The sequence below is a fragment of the Balaenoptera acutorostrata genome, chromosome 13, assembly GCF_949987535.1.
Source record: "Balaenoptera acutorostrata chromosome 13, mBalAcu1.1, whole genome shotgun sequence".
In the NCBI taxonomy this organism is placed as follows: Eukaryota; Metazoa; Chordata; class Mammalia; order Artiodactyla; family Balaenopteridae; genus Balaenoptera; species Balaenoptera acutorostrata.
The window spans coordinates 90,233,867-90,247,844 of record NC_080076.1 but is presented as its reverse complement, the minus strand read 5'-3'; the positions used below and the strand labels follow the sequence as shown (position 1 = coordinate 90,247,844).

Below are 13,978 nucleotides of genomic sequence, written 5' to 3'. Positions count from 1 at the left end.
GAAGCACAGGCTCTAGGCACATGGGCTTCAGTAGTTGTGGCTCGCAAGCTTGGTAGTTGTGTTTCACGGGCTTAGTTGCTCCGCGGCATGTGGGATCTTCCCGGACCAGGGCTTGAACCCGTGTTCCCTACATTGGCAGGCAGATTCTTAACCACTGCGCCACCAGGGAAGCCCCATTGTTTTTAATTTTTTTAACACTTTTCTGCTCTCATGATTAACTATTTAGGGGAAAAGAATTCATGAAGGGAAAAAAATTTTTTTTACAAGACAGCTGAAATACCTAACCCTTTAACTAAAATTTTGAAGGTATAACAACAGCAAGTTTCAAGTTGAAAGTACAAACTGCATTAAACTTTTCTGGGTGTGTCTTCCGCATCAGTTCATTTTCAAATCTCTTAGTGAAGCCAAGGGGAACAAAACACAAGGCAAGGAAAAAAGAAGGGTAGATATTTTTATTTAATGAAAGCACATGTTATGAAATTTTAAAAAGTGAAAACACTGCAAGTAGCAAAGAAAATTCTCATTTCCTCCTTCTGAGCTTATTTACTTTCCAGCAAAGTATATTGTCTCAACTCCCAGGCTTAAGGAAAATCATCTTTGATATACGAAATTACGGTGGAAAGTCATTAAGCTGTCATGCTGGAGCTGAATGTTCCTACCACACTGCTTACCAAAGAGTATCAGAAAATGCACCCACTCCAGGCCCCCCCCCACCGCCGCGAGCAGAAACCACATGCTTTGCCGAGATGGTTGGACCAAGAGATCAAAGAAGCTTTAAGAGAAAACCAATGCCTTAAACCATTCTGCAGCAAAAACAGAATTCTAGCATGTCAACACAGAAAGGAAACATCAGCACAGAAAGTTCTTTCATGTAATGCCTGTACAATGCCGCCTACGAACCAGGCGCTGGGCCAAGTATGCACTCATTTTGGCCTCTCAAGAAACGATGAGGCAGGTTACGTTTTCTTAGTCACACCCACTTTACAGATGGGGAAAACTGAGGCCCGGAGCAGTGAAGTTCACCCAGCTAGCACACAACCACTCTACTACACAGCCATGCAAGACTACACTTTGCCTGACACAGATGATGCAATCTTGGCCCAAAGGTGTTAACTAACTTGCCAGCAGTAAACAGTAATGAAGGATTAGATAGATTTCACAGGGGACTGAGATCCCGCTTTTTGAAATGTTCTTGCTAAGAATGACCACAGAAGGAAACATATGTATCGCATCTAAAATACAAAGCACACACAAGAACATTTACTCTATTTTATAAATCGTTGGCAGAAAGGTAATGCCACTCAAAAAGCACAGCAATACTATTCCAAAGAAGAGTGTGATAATTGCCTTCCGAGCCCGGCCGTTGGACACGGCAGGAACCAATGTGAATGCTGTATGCAGTCCAGGCCCTGGGCTCCCCTGTCCTGGCAGACACACCTCCAGCCTGCACTGACTCTGTTAGTTAACATGTCCTGAAAAAGAGCTCAGCCTATTATTAGGGAACAATCGCAGTGCATGCAGCAGCGATTCCCTCTCTCTCTGTCCACGTCTCTGCGCGGAGCCTGGTCAGATCCGAGACCCCAGTGAAGACCTGGCTACGCAGCTCAGCCAGTGCCCCCTTGGATGCCGCATCCGTCCAGCTTCAGCCCGAGGGAATTTATTAGGAGGTGACAAGGGCTACTAAGACCAGGTTTGGCTGCATCCATTTCTTAGTCTCTGGATCATTCCCTTCAAGGTCCACGGTCCAGCGTGGGTTACGTCCGCCAGTTTGTAAGGAGGGGAGCAGGCACCCGATCCCACTTCCACCAGACCACATGCAGCGGGAGGAGGTGAGGAAGACGCCCAGACGAAGAAGCGGAAGAGGTGAAATGGATGTCAGAGTCAAAGCAAAAACTCGATGAGCACGGCATATGCGGATTACCTGTTTGCTTTTATGAGTGATCAAACAAGAACTGAATACTTTCATAGGTCACTTAATGGAAATCAATGTGGCCATTATGTTTGGTCCCTGGTGTTTACTCAGTGATTTTCCCTCAGGGAAAGAGTGTTCTTGGCAGTGAAAATGGTGCTCAGCTGTTATTTAATGTAGCAATTACCCCTTATTGTGTCATCCTTTGACGCAATATGCTGACGTTTGTGAGCAAAACTTCAACAGGCTTGGACATCTTCATTTACTTCCGTGTTCATTTACATGAACAGTATGTATATTGTTGTATATATGTACCTTCATATGTATATGTATGAACACATATACACATATGCATATAATTGTATGTATATTGCCTGGGAGGAAGAAATTTTCCTCTCCCCTTCGAGGTTCTTCTGGCTGTTCTAAGAATTAAATTGACGTGAGACAGATGAACAGGAGAAAAATCAAACACAAGTTTAATTACATGTATACATGGGAGAGACCCAGGAAAACTAAGTTATCAGCTAAAGACAGAAGAGGATGTGGAGGGTAGGGGTTTGGGACCTCAAAGTGAAGGAAGGCAATTCACATGGAGATGGAAAAGCAAATGTTTGGTGAACAAATGTTTGCTGGGGCAGGCAGAGACAATGGGCCACAGAGAGGAATTTAACAAACAGACCTTGCTGGGTTCCTCCCTGTCTCCACACCTAGTTCATGCTGTGGTTACCTGTGGTGACGCTCCCTTCCTGGTCCTCCATCGACATTCTCTGGGCAGTTAGGGGGAGGGTCAAAAGTTCTTCCTGAGTCTTTTGGGCCTTGATTGTTTACAGCTAGAAATAATAATAAATAATAATCCGCATGCCAAAGAGACATTTTGGGGTGGACAATTTCACTCTCCCACTACATATATATATAATTTTATTTACCTCCTTGTACATTCCTTCAAGAAATACTTGCTGAGTGCCACTGTGCTGCAGGCATACGGACATATCCCAGTGACTAGAATAGACATGGCCCCTTTCCCCAGGGAGCATGCAGTCTGGTTAGGACAACAAACAAGAACAAGTAATGGCCACATTGATTTCCATTAAGTGACCTATGAAAGTATCCAGTTCTTGTTTGATCACTCATAAAAGCAAACAGGTAATCCGCATATGCCGTGCTCATCGATTTTTTGCTTTGACTCTTTGGCATCCGTTTCACCTCTTCCGCTGCTTCGTCTGGGCGTCTTCCTCACCTCCTCCCGCTGCATGTGGTCTGGTGGAAGTGGGATCGGGTGCCTGCTCCCCTCCTTACAAACTGGCGGGATGTAACCCACGCTGGACCGTGGACCTTGAAGGGAATGATCCAGAGACTAAGAAATGGATGCAGCCAAACCTGGTCTTAGTAGCCCTTGTCACCTCCTAATAAATTCCCTCGGGCTGAAGCTGGACGGATGCGGCATCCAAGGGGGCACTGGCTGAGCTGCGTAGCCAGGTCTTCACTGGGGTCTCGGATCTGACCAGGCTCCGCGCAGAGACGTGGACAGAGAGAGAGGGAATCGCTGCTGCATGCACTGCGATTGTTCCCTAATAATAGGCCCTAATAGTAGGTTAGTTAATAATAATTAACTAACAGAGTCAATGCAGTTTTGTACTAAGAGACCCTGCACATGACCTGGAAAGGCTACAGTCCTCCAAAAGTGTGTAATTTAGACTTAAAGAGTTTATTCAGTCACTGAGCTTAGCAGTTATCAAAGAAAAAGATGAGTGGAAGAAGAGTGTACTCACAGTAGATGTCAAAGATCATTGTAATACCCGGGGTGTTTGAGCTACTCTAAGAGATAATGGTTAAAAGATGAATCTTAATGTGTCCCAAGATTTGACCTCTGACCCACTTCTCAAATCTATTTCCAAAAGATCAGCATATTAACCCATAACATTGTAGCAGATATTCAATTTCAAGTGTAAAATCCTTTTAGTCTCCTCCTAGTTCTGAATTCAAAAGTGATGTTAAATTGAATTCTTGATGCTGAAAACTGATAGATGCTTGGAAAGCTTACAATGATGGTGGGGAAGAGCTTGTTTAAATTGAGGGGTCAGGAGAAGCATATCTGAGCCAGCCCAAGATGTGGGGAGGGAATCTTCCACTGAGGAAGCAGCCAAGGCACTGGCTTTCAAGAGGGAATATGTTTAGTGGATGGAGAGAAACACACACACACACACACAAACACACACCATCAAGCATGGCCCAAGTCAGTGTTGTCCAAACTTCAGATCAGGGAGCACATCATGAAATCAATTTTGGAATAAAAATAACCTTTATTTTAATGACATGGAATAGCAAAGCAGAGACATGGAACAGGTTTTTTAAAATATCAGAGTGTGAAATACATGAAGCAAGAGTATTGTTTAATAAAGCTTGTTTCTGGTGTGTGTGTGTGTGCGTGTGTGTGTGTAGTGGGTCACTATGTAAAATGTGCAGGAGTTGGCTTTACCTGCTGTCTGGCCGTGGTAAAAGCTTTTTATAGAAATAGGCCAACAGGGCTGTTAGAAAACAGGGCATCCCACCCCGCTCTCCCCAACAGAACCGTTTTTAAACATTGACCAGCATATGGAGAAAAAGCAAACAAACATAAAACTTAACAGACACTAGCCTTATCTGAATCACTGGAGGATCTGAAATGTGTGTCTACATGTATTGGTTTTAAGTCTTTTGGGCAATTCCCTGGCGGTCCAGTGGTTAAGACTCCGCGCTTTCACTGCCGAGGGCCGGGGTTCGATCCCTGGTCGGGAAACTAAGATCCCACTAGCGGTGTGACATGGCCAAAAAAAAAAAAGAAAAAAAATCTTTTGTAGGGAAGAGGGACTCAAGAAGGAAACAAGAGGTTTGAAGGAGTCTGTGACTAATTGGATTCCAAGTGCTGCCTTAGAAATTTAGAAACTCAAATGATTCTGTCTGCTAGGATGACACTAAGGTGTTTGCCGTAATGGCTATTGTAATGGCTCTTTAGATTTGATGAAGACCTTTTACAAGGCAGGGATATTGCTGGGGGCTGAATGCTTGTGTCCCCCCTAAAATTCATACGTTGAGATCTTAACCCTCAAGGTGATGGTATTGGTGGGGGGGGGGGTGCGGTCTTTGGGAAGTGCTTAGGTCATGATGCTGGAGCCCTCATGAATGGGATTAGTGTCCTTACAAAAGACCCCGGAGAGCTCCCTCGCCCCTTCCACCACGAGGACGCAGCAAGACAGGAAGAGCGTCCTCACGACAACATGACCATGCTAGCACCTTCGTCTTGGACTCGCAGCCTCCAGAACCGTCAGAAATAAATCGCCGCTGTTTGTCAACCACCCCATCTGCGGTCCTTGGTTAGAGCCGCCCGGATGGACCAAGACAGATCAACACTAGTCGGGTCCAAAGCCTTGGCTTCTGCGTTCAGGTCCGTGCAAGGCTGAGAAGGCAGCTGCATCCCTGCAGGCAGAGTTAGATCTGGAAGATCCAGTCTCTCCCGTCGGTGGAGGAGAAGTGAGCAAGTCTCAGTAAAGCTCTGGGCCGAGTGCGCCTGCCTGACCAGTGCCAGGCGCTTACGGCTGGTTTCGCTTTTGCTAAGCAGCAAATCTGCAACCCAAGGATGCCTTTCCCCGTTTCCTAGAGGGTTTTTAGTTATAGATAGTGGAGTGCCTTGTGGAAGAAGTGCTTGCGAACTGTTACTGATTCGTGGCAACGAACTTAAGGACTAGCAACTCTCAGGTCATAACTCTTCGCCACCCTTCACTCAAGAGCGCCCTTCCATGGCTCCTCTTTCTCTCATTCATTCCCTTGTTGCACCAAGCAAACCAGCTCGGTGGCTGAAGATGCAGCTTCAGAACGGTCCCACGGGGGCCCTGGGGGTGGGGCATTCTACAAGACTCGTCCCAGACCCGCACTTGCCCAGTAAGCATCCCGTCCTCAGGTATATCAGAGATTTGTTAGACTAGTTTGGAAAAAGAGAGGAGGGGCCACTGGAATTGCGGAAGTACTTAAGCTTCCCACGACACGTCTTTCCACGGTCCCTGCAAACCTGCTTTGCCTCGCCCAGCTCACGTCACCCTCTGCTCTCTGATCCTTAACAGGCAAAGTCATGACAGCCTTTGCTCAAAACCACTTCGGATTGCCTCCCTCTGGAAGTTACAAAAGAGAAAATACAGAGATGCATTTTGTAGGGCCAACAAGGCAAACAGAGAGAAAGAGAGAGAGAGAGAGAGAGAGTGTGTGTGTGTGTGCACGCATGCACAAGCATAAGTACGTTTGTCTAATTAGTTCCCAGCAGTTAAAAATAAGACATTTCACACACACAGGCATTTTTTCAAAAGAGAGAAAGAAAAAGGCCTCTGGATTGTGGCTTCTCTTGCAAGCCTGACAAGGGAGGCTGCATCTTTGAAGGCAAACCTTGCTGTGGCTGAATCGTGCCCCGCCCACCATTCATTCCACAGTTGGCCACAGTCTCCACCCTCCCCTACCGCCTCCCAACCTGGAGCCTGAGGGACAAGTTTCCCTGCAGTGAAATTAGGAGGAAAGAGACACATTTTTTACACTCACTGCTCTTTTAAAATTAGGCAAACTAAAGTTAGAGGGAATGTTGTATGTTCCAAAAACAAATGGCAGAATAAATATCTTTGTCCTGAGAAGGGAAAAGCCTTCCTAAGTGTTTAATGTAAAAAACAATACAACAGTGTTTCTTCTAAAAGACTATGACTTAGGAAGCCTTTATGAAACAAATGGCATCCTTCACCTGTAGGCAACTGAGTTAAAGATGAAGGTGCTTAATAAATGCAGGAAAGCACCACGTGTCCTGGTCACTCCCTCTTCTCTGACCTCTGTATCAGCTCAAATGCTGCCTTGGTCTTCATGTCTCTGGAAAAGGGTTTCTGGCACATATTTAGTGCTAAACTAGTGCTTCGAAGTTTGCCACCTCCCTCTAGGTTTCCTTAACAGGCAACACGACAGAAAAAGTCAAACAGAGAAATCAGATCATCATTAGCCCGATGTTTGCGAACGTTTTTCTCCACCAAGTGTTGTTCTTTCGGTATTTCTTCCACTGGGCACACCGACTGATTCTCGATAAAAACTGTTTCCCAAACTTTGGCTATTTGCGTACTTTCACAATTTGTCACATCTGTGCCCCAGCTGTACTATTGCTTATTTACTACTTTTTGCGAAATCAATTCATTTTTAAAGGAAATTTTCAGCGTTGGAAAGCCAGTATCACACACCATAAGTAGAACAAAACCATAAAAGTAAAAACAATGGAAAAGAAAGCCACATTGCTAAATTTTTTCAGGATAACTGTTGTTGCCATGGCTCTAACCCCAGGCCTTCTCTCTTGGTTAGCAAGGAATTTAGCATCAAACTAAAACTTTTCCAGTCAATCATGCTCTTCGAACAGGAGGATGGAAAGAGAATTAAAATAATAATAATAGTAACAACTTTGCCACTATGGGACTTAACATTCATTGCTCAACATGCATTCATTAGTGCACTAGGGATTATCTTGTTAACCATCAAAAGGCTGGCCCTGAGCGTGTGAGCGATGCGGGTATGTGCGTGCAGGCCTGGGTATGTGCGTGCCTGTGTGTGTGAGTGTCTGTTATACCAACAAAGAACATGGATGATGGGGTGATTCTTCTTCCATGTGACAACCAATGTGGCTGCACAGATTCTAGCCCTTGATATGTTTTTAGGGGGCCTTTGTCGAGGTAAATGTAGTATTTCCAAAGGTCTTTAGTATTCGAAAGAAAAGCCTGCCACCCCCCCCTGCATGCTCGGTGGGTCCCTAGGGAACTAGGAAACCACGAGAGGAGGAATTACAGAACAGAACAGGGAGGTCATGCAGGCATTGAACATGCAAAGACTCAGCCATCCCGCTGGGCAAAAGGGAAAGGAAGCGTGAGCCGTCGTAGGGCGCAGGGGATGCACCGTGCAGCCCTGGCACAGAAGCCCCACGAAAAAAGAAAAGGCCTTGTTACTGCGGTGTTACATCCCACCTGGCGGGATGCGTATTTTATTTTCCAAACTGCTTGGAGCAAATCAGCGTTCACTTTCATGAGATGACCAGTGTGTCAGCACCCAGACTCTCTGCATCCTGAGCACTTAGAATTGACTCTGGGACAGAGCACATGCTTGCTCCGGATCTGCCGGAGGGGAGAGGGGACATCCCGAGTCCCGGGGAGTGACAGGCAGCACCTCCAAGCCCTGCCACTGGTCTCTGTTCCCCAGACAACGGCCACTGACAGGCAAGGACATGCCCCAGTGCAGACTGTATTTCTTGTGCTTTTCCACCCCGCTCGGCTCCTGAATGCAAGTCAATGGCTTAATCCAGTGCTTGGGTGAAGGAACAGCTCTGTGTTTGTCAGTTGAGCACTTCCAGGAAGTTTCAAAGACGATCTGGACCACATGGAACGTTTGCCTTATACACCGACTTACATGAACTTTCCTTACATGACTCCTCTGTATTCCCGTAAGAATTTCTTACCCTTTGTAGTAATAAGTTAATTGTAAAGACTTATAAAGCCTCATAATCTTTAAGCTTGGTCTGGTGTTCATTGTTAAAAAGGCAAGCAGACTTTATTTACTTAAGAAAGAAATAAACTTTGGGTTAGAAAAGTAACAGAAACTGATTTTAGAAAATATATAAGAAGAATAAAGAGGAAACAGAGATGAGATCAATGCTTATGGCAAATCAACTTACTTCAGGACCAACGATAACCATATAAATGTTGGGCTCCTCTTGATGCCATTCTTGGGGAGAAAAAAAGAAAAAAAAAAGACTTTTAAAATGGTTTTAAGTCACAGCTGAAAACATAAATCAGTTTAATATTAATTACGCTACAATATAAATGATTTCATATCATTTTGCTTTCATTCATATTAGTCAACTTATAATTATTTTAAATGTAAGTATTTGACATTTTATGGTTTTAAGGAAAATATTTTTTTCTAGAACGTTGCACATTATTCAGATATCTAATTTATTAGGTAATTAGGATGGATATGCCATCACAATTCAATATGGATTTTAGAATATACTGAAGAGTCTATAGATTAACTTAAGCAATGTAACAAAACTCCAGATGTATCATACAAATTGGCATGTGTAAAATATTGCCAGATAAAATTATTTTAGACTTATCATTATTGGCTGTGTTTTATGACTTCCTCAGAAGCTGAGGGCACAGGAAAGTAGGAAACAACTGAAATGACTACACAGCGAGATTATTTTTCTAGTTGTTTCCAAAGTAACAATCTAGAAACAGTTCTGCTGATGGGCCAAAAAAATGAGAAAACTCAAAGTCCTAAGGAGAGACACGTGAAGACAGGGACCCCAGTGGAATTCCACAGGCAAAGGGTCACCTGAGAACACATACCCGAGAATGCATCCACCAAATAGAGAGGGTCTTTCACTTGCCGGAGTCCACAGATCAGGAGAAACACATGTAGATTGTCAGCGCTTTGGTTAATCTCTGCAACAGAAGAGTTCAGGGTATTTTCAACGAAGAGGACTTGGACCGATGACCCGGTGACAGTGGCCCCACAGACACAGCTCAGAGGCTGCTGGGCTCTGACCTCTCAGGCAGCTGCTCCCACGCCTAAGTTTTATCTTCATTTCACTGCATGAACTAACTGTTCCTCCTGATGAATCAACCTGAGCTGAACTTGGCCTAATAAAGTAAAGGTACTTTTGCTGCAATGCAGAAGGGTGAGGTGATAAGAACTGACTCAGTTATTACTGAAATGTCAGCCACAGGTCCTAGAAAATAGTTCCATGCAATTCCAGTTAGGAAGAATCTTTTCTTTATGAAACTAGAAAGATGGTTTATATGTACCTCTTGAGTTCATATATGTCTATATATAGGGACACGCGTGCAATGTATACGTGCCCACAGATACATAAAATAAGAGGTTTAGGTTTGCTACATTGAAAGTTGTCGTGTAAGGCGAGTTGCAGGTGGCCACATTCTTTGTGGTCCCTCCCAGCAAGAGGTGGAACCCATTTCCCCACCCCTAGACGCTGGGCTGACCTGGTGACTGGCATCAATAACAGAGCGGGAGTGACTTCCAAGTCTTGGCCATGGGAAGCCTGGTGTCCAACGTCCCACCCACTGGGATGCTGCTGGCCTTACAGTCAGGCCTGGCTGCCTCCTTAGGAATGAGACTTGGTGGAGAGAGACCCAACCACGCATGCAGGACCCGTCAGGCCTCAGCCCAACTTACAAGTGAGCCCAGCACACACAGTGGAAGCAGGGGTGACCCAAGTCCAAACCGCCAATCCGCAAAATCACGAGAAAATCCATGGCGGTTGTTTTAAGTCACCATGTGTTGAGGAGGTCTGTTCGGCAGCCATAGATCATGCAGTCAACAGAAATGATTAATACTGGGGAGTCCCCGGTGGTCTAGTGGTTAAGATTGGGCGATCTCACTGCCATGGCCTGGGTTCAATCCCTGGTCGGGGAACTGTGATCTCACAAGCCACATGGCATGGATCCCCACAAAAGGAAAAGAAAAGAAAAGAAGCCACCCTGCCTTCTTTATAAAATTTCATTAAAGAAAAAGAAATTATTAATATTAACCCAAGCTAGCCTAAAACTTCACCGCTTCCAAACATATGTAATTGGACATAAAATCATTCAAGGAGAAGGTTTTCATTCATTTATCCAATTCTTAATGCAAATAATTTCATTCCCTCTGTGCTTTAAGTCTTGAGTAGTAATATAATTAGAATGAATGTAATAAGATATATTGACAGCACTCTGACACAATCACAAAAGCTAATAATAATAATAATAATTCATAACCAGCACTGGAGAAAGCCTTTACTGAAATGTTAAGATTCAGATGTCCTCTTAGAAAAACCTTAAACCATTATTACAGTCTCTGAATTAACTGTTGACAATTTCATTAAGATATGTTGAGTTTTTTTTGTTATATATTTTTCCTATATTTTCAGTATTGAAACTAATCTTAGAAAAACAGACCTTAGTGAATACTTCTTTGACCAAACATTTAAGCTAGAGGCTATGTCCAGAATTTGAATTTGAGATCAGAAGAATTTGAGGTCAGGCATTTGAATCTGGGGTCAGGAGACAAGCTCTTCTCTTTAGTAAATGATGCAGGGGCTTCCCTGGCAGTCCAGTGGTTAAGACTCCACGCTTCCACTGCAGGGAGTACAGATTCAATCCCTGGTCAGGGAACTAGGATCCTGTGTGCTGAGTGGTGCGGCCACAAAAAAATAAAACAAAAATAAAAATAATAAAAAATAAATAAAAATTTAAAAATGATACAAGTTGAAGAATACCATTAAGGAAAGGAAGGTCAGGTGTGAAAAACAGCCAAAACCTACATAGTTAGGCAAGAACCATCAATGAATGCTAAAACTGGTGAGGGGAAGTTTGATGAGGACAGAAATTACAAGTGCCTTCTCAAAAATAACTTATTGATTACAAAGGAAATATAACACCTGGACATGGGGAAACCGAGAAAGACATCCACTTAACTAACGGAGGAAAACTTAACCCAGCGCACATGGATTTACACACACACACACACACGCACACACAGAGTTGATATATTTTTTAAAAAATCGCCAGTAATGGAAGAAGGTGATGTTACGTGTCTCCAGGTGTGATACAGTGAGAAGGATACAACATCCCTTACATCATCATCATCATGTAAATACATGGAATATCCATTCAACTATATAAAAGGAGTGAAAAAAAGGAAGGTAGAAGGAGAACCATGGAAGTACCAAAAAGAGGGGGAAATCAGAGAAACTGTATTACCAAATTGAAAAAAAGTAAATACAAAAACAAAACAAACACAAAGACGGCATCCAGAGATGGCATCCAAAGAAAGCCCTATTTTAAGAACCGATGTGATGTCTCGGTAAAAAGGCTGCATCTAATTCTTTATTTTTGCTTTGTGACAAGTGTAGATTCTGGAAACCTACTTTGTTCCTTGACTTCGATTTGACACGTGTTAGCTACTCAGGACAGCAGGTTCGGAAGACCCGCTGGCCTTCTGGTGAGGTAAAGCTGGAGAAAAGTGGCCCTCTACGTACCCCACCCCAGGATCCCTAGGAAAGCCAACCTCGAGAGAGAATAATCCATAATTTACAACACTGATCTTCAGAATGTTCTGACTATGACTTACAGTAAGATGTACACACTATACTGCAACCCTGTACACATGAAATATGTGTTTATACATATAGACACACAGACACACACAGACACAGTACAGTTTCAAAGAATCATTTAGACCTATTGCATACAAGGCGCTCTGATATTTTCTATTCTATTTCATTTCAATTTTTAAAGGTGCTGCTGCCCAGTTCACTAAACTGATTTTGAGATCCCCCCCCCGACCTACCAGACCCTAGAGAGAGAAGGAGTTAACCCCATATTCTCTTGCCTCTTTCCCCCTCTTCTTCTTGGGCAGGAGATCAAATGTCATGGGAATTTAGAAACCTATATTAGCATAGGATCAAACAAAGAACCAAAGGCTTTGTCTTTTGTTTGTTTGTTTGTTTGTTTTTTGTTTTTTGGCTTTGTCTTATTCTAGGATTAAAAAAAATATTTTTTTCTTAATTAAATGCAGAGACAGCATTTGGGTTTGAGAGCTTGCATGCACTTTTCACATACACCAATATCGTTTTCAGGAAATGAAGTTCAAAAATCCTGATCAAACAACTAAGGTCTCAGGCCCGACCTCATGGACGCATCAACTCTTAAGTAATTCCATTTCAGCTTCTCCCAGGGCCTTGGCCAACTTCAGGGAAATGCACCGTGTTCATTCTCAGATTTTAAAAAAGAACTAAAACGTGCTGGCCTCTAGAGGTTTGGAGGTGAGGCAGGTACCTACTTAATTTTTTTAGTAGATTTCATTTCCTCATTTGAACCCCAAGCTTATTTTTCTTCTCTTTACATTTCCTCTCACATCTGGGATTCGCACAAGTCAGGGCTGGAACTCATCCCTTACAAATGCAACCATTTACGTGTCTTTCCGATATTACCATTTCCTGGAGAACGGTATTTTTATCTCCACAACGAAACGTGTTGATTTCATGGTCTGGCACCCTAGCGGTCCCAAGAGACTAAGCACCACGCTCCCAAATCCTCTAAGTGACTCATCCGTCCGCTGGTTCTAGAATAGAAACCCGATCCACGTTTAAGCCACTTTCTTTGCCGTTTTCTATTCCAGCAGCTCTTTTTTTTTTTTTTTTTTCATGCGTGATTATAAGGAGAAAAGAATTCAAGAACTTCTGTTGATTAGACTTAGTGACTTTTAGCTGAAAAATCTCATTTGGGGGGCTGTGAACGCATACAGGGATCTAATGACATGAATTTTCCATGTGAAAAAACAAGTGAGTTTTCCTAGGAATAGCCTGAGGAAGGAAAATATGACCATATGAGTTTTGCATATGAGAGTTTCCATATAGAAATACAAATAGAGTTTGAAGGAAGAGAGAGAGAAAATTAAATAAACAATGAAAATAGAAATAAAATGAAAATAAAAACCAAGAAGGTGTGTCCGGGTCAAGTTTAAGCTTTCACAGTTTCGGGATTTGATGGCCTGAGAGGCACCATTACTCTAGATGCATTACTTACTGGCATTTAAAAGCAAAAATCCTGGATCACTGAATCATAACATTTAAGATGCACCTGAAAACACAAAGACCAGATAACTATCTTGATGTCTAAACACATACCTTCGGATCGGAAGTGCTAATGAGAACATCGCGTGAAAAATTATAACAATGCCACTTAGTGCCTTTAATCTATTTTATTCTTTATTTGTTCCTAGTTGACCTGTTTGATCATGGAATCTGGTTGGCATAAAACTGATTTCATGTTTTAAACTAAGGAGACTTAGTTAATTTGTTAGCTTGGGCTTAGAGATATTACTGAACATTCTCAGCTAACCCGAGACATACCTTAAAGGAAAATTAACCCTGAAATTGACATCAGATATTTAAGAAGGTGACTATAAACCCTGGGGACTAATCCGCTACCCACCTATTTATATTCAGTGTTCAGTGAGGCCCTTCCCAAC

At 43.1% G+C, this 13,978-nt stretch overlaps 1 protein-coding gene across 5 annotated transcripts in view; it reads right to left on the bottom strand.

Moving 5' to 3' along the window:
• The window catches only part of GLT1D1 (glycosyltransferase 1 domain containing 1), a 114,873-nt gene that overhangs the window by 42,777 nt on the left and 58,118 nt on the right, over positions 1 to 13,978 (bottom strand). For 4 of the 5 annotated variants that reach the window (XM_057526549.1, XM_057526547.1, XM_057526546.1 and 1 more), the window contains 2 exons: positions 9,295 to 9,390; positions 8,619 to 8,668 (listed from right to left, as the gene is read on the bottom strand). In XM_057526549.1, the coding sequence (XP_057382532.1) occupies positions 8,619 to 8,668; positions 9,295 to 9,390 (146 nt within the window). Of the gene's footprint in view, positions 1 to 6,060; positions 8,315 to 8,618; positions 8,669 to 9,294; positions 9,391 to 13,978 lie in introns of those variants that run through there. The other variant, XM_057526548.1, reaches the window with a different exon arrangement.